At 47.0% G+C, this 7,138-nt stretch overlaps 1 protein-coding gene across 2 annotated transcripts in view; it reads left to right on the top strand.

Annotated features, from left to right (window-relative positions):
• The first annotated feature begins 3,231 nt into the window (after positions 1-3,231).
• Positions 3,232-7,138, top strand: part of FKBP9 (FKBP prolyl isomerase 9) — a 14,669-nt gene continuing 10,762 nt past the window's right edge. Inside the window, exon 1 of one of the 2 annotated variants that reach the window (XM_083407075.1) lies at positions 3,232-3,641. In XM_083407075.1, the coding sequence (XP_083263201.1) occupies positions 3,376-3,641 (266 nt within the window). In that variant the 5' untranslated portion in view covers positions 3,232-3,375. The remainder of the gene's footprint in view (positions 3,642-7,138) is intronic. The other variant, XM_083407074.1, reaches the window with a different exon arrangement.

The raw sequence follows: 7,138 nt of genomic DNA, 5'->3' as shown, positions 1-7,138 counted from the left end.
AATAATACCTTTGCTTTTCAGTTCAATATTTAACTGATGTGCTCTATTGTAAGTCAAAGTTGGTGTCTTACATTCTTGCGACAACAGTGTGGAAATTAACTTGTCCTGATGTTATGAGGTCGACCCCTGAACCTATATGCATGCCCAGCAGAATATACGAACCCACAAACAGTACTAAGAAGAATAGACCCTTTTGAGTGGAGTCAGGATGTGTGGCCATTTAAAATATGTGTATACCTTCAAACCAATAAAGAACTTGTCGCCCCAGGAAGCAGAAAAAGATGGGTTCGTTACATGGAAATGGAAGAGCCATAACAGATGTATGCTGCTTAGACAGTGAGGTTGCAAATAAGTGGGGCAGCAAATCAAATTAAAATTCAGACACCTTAATCCTAAAGATAAAAGGAGTCCCTACCTACCCAAGGAGCATAGAGACTTTGACTTACAATAGAGCACATCAGTTAAATATTGAACTGGAATGTGTCCAGAGGAGGGCAACCAAAATGGTCAAAGGCCTGGAAACGATGCCTTATGAGGAACGGCTAAGGGAGCTGGGCATGTTTAGCCTGGAGAAGAGGAGGTTAAGGGGTGATATGATAGTCATGTTCAAATATATAAAAGGATGTCACACAGAGGAGGGAGAAAGGTTGTTTTCTGCTGCTCCAGAGAAGCGGACACGGAGCAATGGATCCAAACTACAAGAAGATTCCACCTAAACATTAGGAAGAACTTCCTGACAGTAAGAGCTGTTCGACAGTGGAATTTGCTGCCAGGGAGTGTGGTGGAGTCTCCTTCTTTGGAGGTCTTTAAGCAGAGGCTTGACAACCATATGTCAGGAGTGCTCTGATGGTGTTTCCTGCTTGGCAGGGGGTTGGACTCGATGGCCCTTGTGGTCTCTTCCAACTCTATGATTCTATGATTCTATGAGATGTGCCACAGTACACATACTAAAAGAAATTAAGATAAGGAAGGGGTTTACCTATGTGTACCTGATCTTGGAGCAAGTGAGACACAATGTCAGTGTAAAAATGGCATTTTCCCCCCTGCAGTGACATCACACCCCCTGAAACCCTGGCAACGTCCCTCTCCCAATGCTGCTCTATATATATTTTTGCAAACTAAAAATGGCTCTGCCATCACATGAAGGCACCTCTCTCAGCCAGTCTTCTGAGAAAGCTGGCCTAACTTATTCCATAGTAAATCCGCTGATCAAACCTGCTGCCTCTACTAATTTCAGAAATTATGGGGAGAACCGGGCACCCAGGAATTTCAGGGGATCCTTTCCCCATGCAAACCCTTAACATTCTCCATCATGAGAGGCGTAAGACTTCTGTCACCTGATCTGAAAGTTCACTCTGTCCTTATTAGAAAAGCCAGTCCAGCAATCCCCTTTTCTGATTTGTAGAGTATCTCTCAAACAGAGGAACAGTCTGAATAGTCCTTTTATGTAACAGCATCATGGGCGTAGCCAGGATTATTATTTTTTATGGGGGGGAAGGCTTTATGGTTTTTTTTTGGGGGGGGGGTAGAACTGAGTCAGGTTAGTTAGTTAAATATATTTATATATTTACACACACACCCGGTTCCTACGCCCATGAACAGTATCCTGTCGATTTGACTTGCAAAGAACGCTTTCCTGTCCCAAGCGAGCGTCTCAAAATACAGTGGTACCTCGGGTTAAGAACTCGTTCTGGAGGTCCGTATTTAACCTGAAACTATTCTTAACCTGAAGCACCACTTTAGCTAATGGGGCCTCCTGCTGCCGCCGCGCTGCCAGAGCACGATTTCTGTTCTCACCCTGAAGCAAAGTTCTTAACCTAAAGCACTATTTCTGGGCTAGCGGAGTCTGTAACCTGAAGCGTATGTAAGCTGAAGGGTATGTAACCCGAGATACCACTGCAAAAGGGTATGTAGCTTGAAATACCTTGGGTTACATACACTTCAGGTTACATCCGCTTCAGGTTACAGACTCCACTAACCCAGAAATAGCAAAGTTCTTAACCTGAAGCAAAGTTCTTAACCTGAAGCACTATTTCTGGGCTAGCGGAGTCTGTAACCTGAAGCGTATGTAAGCTGAAGGGTATGTAACCCGAGATACCACTGCAAAAGGGTATGTAGCTTGAAATACCTCGGGTTACATACACTTCAGGTTACAGACTCCACTAACCCAGAAATCGTGCTTCAGGATAAGAACAGAAATCGTGCTCTGGGGGTTAAGAACAGTTTCAGGTTAAGAACGGACCTCCGGAACGAATTAAGTACTTAACCCGAGGTACCGCTGTACTCCGGTAGATCATTCCTCCGCTGCAGTAATTCCAACTTCTTCCCAGCGACTTCATGAAGGCTGCGCGCGCTCCCGCTCCCCCGACAGCCGCGCGCCACAGCCCTGACTCATCGCCCTGCGGGTCCGAGAGGAGGGTCGGGCAGGGCAGCTGCTCCGCTTGAGGCCTCGAGGAAAAAAACCTCAAGCCCTCAGCAGCCGCGTCTGGGCTGGAAACGAAGAGGCGCCACGTTGCGATGCAAGGGGACAGTTGCCTCCCACTTCCCACCCTCGCGAGATGGAAAATACACGCAGGAGCTAGAAATTTGACTCTCCCCCCCCCCCCAATTTTTTTATTGGTTTTCACAACATTATAAACTAACAAACACATAAGACAAACTAACATAAATCACAGCCTTATTGGAAATTACACTTATTAACATTGTTAAGTGACTTCCTCGCTTCCCCTTGGCTGCATTTCATTGCATATCCTTTTAACGGTTTTCCAAATCAGTTCTTCTCTAATTTAACATGATCATCCTTAGCTCTTCACGTTATGAAATTAAGCATATTAATTCATCACTTAACATAAATAAAACCCGAAGCCAATTATCTGCAAGCTGTTTCCAGTTAATTTAACATATTTAACTAAATAATGATTAAATTTATTCCATTCTTCCCGATACTCCTCCTCCTGGTCGCCGACTCTTCCGGTTAGCTGCGAAAAATCCATCATCTTCATCTGCCATTCTTCGGTAATGGCAATTGGTCATTCTTGGGTTTTCCACTTTTTAGCTAACAAAATAGGAGCAGCTTGACTTGACTATTGGCGGCTCCCATTTGCTCTCCCCTTTCTCCCTCAGTTTCTCCCTCAAGCCCCCTCAGGCACCCGCCCGGTCTCCACCCAGGCCCTCCTCTTCCTCGACGTCCCCCTGCCTCGCCTCCCCTCGGGGCTGGCTCCTCCCGCGGCTGGCCGTTTTCCCCCGCCGACCCTCCTCCTCCTTCTCCACCTCCTTCCTCCGCCCCTCTCCACGTTTGCAGCTCTGGGAAGCCGGGATTTGGGCTCCGGACCTCCGCCTCGGCCGCGCCTCCGCCTCCCCGCTCTTCGCGCCGCCATGGAAGGGCCAGGAATGCCGCCCGGCCGGAGGAGACGCCGCCGCCACCGCTGCTTCTCGCCGCTGCTGCTGGCGCTGCTGGTGAGCTGCGCGGCGTGCCAGGCTCCGCCGGTGCCGGGCGCCGGAGAGCCGCCGTGGGACGGCAAGGACGTGCTGGTGGAGCGCAGCTACGTGCCCCGCGAGTGCCCGCGCACCGTCCAAGCCGGCGACTTCGTGCGCTACCATTACCACGGCACCTTCCCCGACGGCGCCAAGTTCGACTCCAGGTACGGCGCCTCGTCGCGCGCTTCCCCGCCAGCAAGGCCCGGCGGAGGCAGCGGGACTTGCTCCCGGGCGGGCGGGCGCGCACACGCTCGGCAGCCTTCGCGCTCCATCAAGCTCGCTGGCCGGCCGAGCCTCTCTCCCTAAACGGCTTTGGCCCTGATCCAGCCCAGGGCGGCTTTTGGTGTGGGGCACGAGGGAAACCACAGCCCCTGCCCTCTCCTGCGAAAATGGGGAACCCACAGTCTGAGAGAGCTCTTCCCAGGAGGCAGTACTGTACAGGGGTACCTCAGGTTACATACGCTTCAGGTTACAGACTCCGCTAACCCAGAAATAGTGCTTCAGGTTAAGAACTTTGCTTTAGGATGAGAACAGATATCCTGCTCTGGCGGTGCGGCAGCAGCAGGAGGCCCCATTAGCTAAAGTGGTGCTTCAGGTTAAGGACAGTTTCAGGTTAAGAACGGACCTCCTGAACGAATTAAGTTCTTAATCGGAGGTACCACTGTACAGTGGTACCTTGGTTCTCAAACGTAATCCGTTCCGCAGGTCTGTTCCATAACCAAAGTGTTCCAAAACCAAGGCACGCTTTCCCTTAGAAAGTAATGCAAAATGGATTAGTCCGTTCCAGACTTTTAAGAGCAACCCCTAAAACAGCAATTTAATATGAATTTTACTAATGAGACCATTCGTCCATAAAATGAAAGCAATAATCAGTGTAAAAAGGTAAAGGGTGTTAGGTCCAGTCGTGGATGACTCTGGGGTTGCGGCGCTCATCTCGCTTTATTGGCCGAGGGAGCCGGCGTACAGCTTCCGGGTCATGTGGCCAGCATGACTAAGCCGCTTCTGGCGAACCAGAGCAGCTCACGGAAACGCCGTTTACCTTCCCCCCAGAGCGGTACCTATTTATCTACTTGCACTTTGATGTGCTTTTGAACTGCTAGGTTGGCAGGAGCAGGGACTGAGCAACTGGAGCTCACTCCGTCGCGGGGATTCGAACCGCCGACCTTCTGATCGGCAAGCCCTAGGCTCTGTGGTTTAACTCACAGCACCACCCACATCCCTCTAATAAACAATGTATTGTACTATAAAATAAATAAGGCAGTATTGTAGATGATAAACGTTAAAATTATAATTTTTTTCTTACCTGCACTGATGATAGTCATTGTTTCGATGGGGGGCTTTTATCCATTTCTGTAGTCACACAATCTATCAATCAATTGGTACCTGAACTGGGTTCCACACAGTCCCAAAAACAAATTAACCGAAAAAGCCTCAAAAGCAAAAACGCAAAATAAATAGCAAAAACAAAAGCACCAAACTTAATCCATTCCGGAAGTCCTTTTGACTTCTGAAATGTTTGAAAACCAAGACGCAACTTCTGATTGGTGCAGGCACCCTGGAAACAATAGCCGACAGCCACATTGGACGTTTGACGTCTGAAAAACATTCAAAAACCGGAACACTTCCGGGGTTTCGGCATTTTTGAACCAAGGCGTTTGAGAACCCAGGTACCACTGTACTGCTCTATGTAGCCAACTGCTAGAGCTGAGGTCCCTTTGCCCCCCCACAAAGATCTGAGTGAGTCGCCCCTCCCAAGTTGATGGGCATTGCCATTCAAATAGTGTGCGTGCACCGCATCATGTAATCAATTATGTGGGGTGGGGTTTACATGGGCTCCCTCAATAGTTTATTCAAGTGGGCACCCCTGGCTCTAGGTGTAGAGGTGTTGCGTCCGCAAAGTAAAGGAAGGATTGAACTCTGATTAATAAGAATACACACAGGGGCTTGAACCAGCAAGACTCTGGGAAGGGTGCGTATAATCGTGTCTCTCTGTGCTTGTCCGTCCGATCCTCGCAGCCCCCAGCCCAGGCCGTTTTATTCACAAAAGAACTTTTTACAGAGTGAACCAATCAGATTTCTTCTGAGCATTTCCACAAACCCATGTGGGGACAAAGTTAAACCACTAAAACTAATTAAGCACAAATATTTCTGGGGTAAATAAGTTGAGAACTACAAAGAAGAGTATCTGGCTGATTGTTTATGACCTCTGGGGTTGCCAGATACTCTTCCTAAGATTAATATACATTAGAGAGCTACTTCAAATAAGCTTGCCCACAATCTTTATGGCTCAGGATGCCTGCCTGGCGAAGCAACTGCTGAGCTGCTGTGTACGTGACATGTGAGGGGAGAGAAATGGGCAGTAGAGTCAAAAGGGCATGAAAAGGACATGAATGTAGAATCTTATGGGATTTAATCAGAAATTATCGTCAATATATCAAACCCAGTCAACACAGTGCTTTCATCGTGGACACGATGGCTTGATGGATATTTTATAATTCCTCATGGTAATCCCATCTGACCCCTACATAGAGGCATCTGTTTATAACCTGGGAAACCCTGGGAGAAGCCATAACAGCCATCATCTTGCAAAGGTATAGTCTAGTCTAGAAAACCCCACCAGTACCAGATATAAGGTGGCGACCTAAGGGGGCATAATAATAATAATAATAATAATAATAATAATAATAATAATAATAATAATTTAAATGCCTATACTTCTACAGGTACCAACTGAGAAGATATTACAGATGCTTTATGCTCTAGTATGTTCTGTTATGTTTCCACAATGTATTGTTTGTAAGCTGCTTTGGGATTCATTTGAATGAAAAGAGGCCTAGAACTACCAATAAATAAATAAACAAACAAACCAATAGCCATAAAAAGCAACTGTACCAAAATGAATTATTGTGAAAATGATAAATACGATGGGAGGGGGGATTTGCCAAATTTTGTCCTCCCTCCAGGCACCACATTAGCAATGTCCGCCCCTGACCCCACCCAAGGCGGAGAGGCTGCTTACAGCGCAACCTTTTGGATCACAGGCCTGCAGTTGTAGCTCTGGAACTGGTCCATTTCCAAGTGATGGAGGCACTTAGGAATGTTGTCGCACAATACAGTGAACTGGCCTCTGCTACATTTCTCTTTGTGTATGATACTTTTGAATGCATTCCCACTGAAGTCCTTGAAGAAAAAGGTAGATTTAATATAACTTGGGTGTACTGTAAGTGTTCCTCTGATTAAAACGTAGGCTACATCTAATTGCATCATTATTATAGGGCTGTATAACAGCACCTACACAAGGCATAGAAGGGGGTGTCTATTTCTCCTCTGGTGAGAGGGCAGCCTTTGCAGGCAGGGAAACTGCATCTTGTTAATAGATATAATGTCAATTATGAAAAATTCCCAAGTGAAAAATTTTGCCCTTTGGCAAAATTCCAGACATCTCTCTGGAGACAATGCATATTCTTGGAAGCTTATATTTTTTACCCTTTCAACATTGTTGTAGAATGATGCATTCCTAACCCCACACCTTGGGAATAAGCCCCATTGAATTCAATGAGACTTAACTTCTGAGTAGACATGATAGGGTTGCACCAGAAGAGCAAAACCATCCCCCCCATATCTGTCAATCAAATTAAAATTTCCTTGAATATGTACTTTC

This window comes from Podarcis tiliguerta (assembly GCF_965153285.1).
Source record: "Podarcis tiliguerta genome assembly, chromosome: 12".
NCBI lineage: Eukaryota > Metazoa > Chordata > Lepidosauria > Squamata > Lacertidae > Podarcis > Podarcis tiliguerta.
Note: the sequence above shows the minus strand (reverse complement) of the source record. Positions and strands in the feature narration are given on the sequence as shown.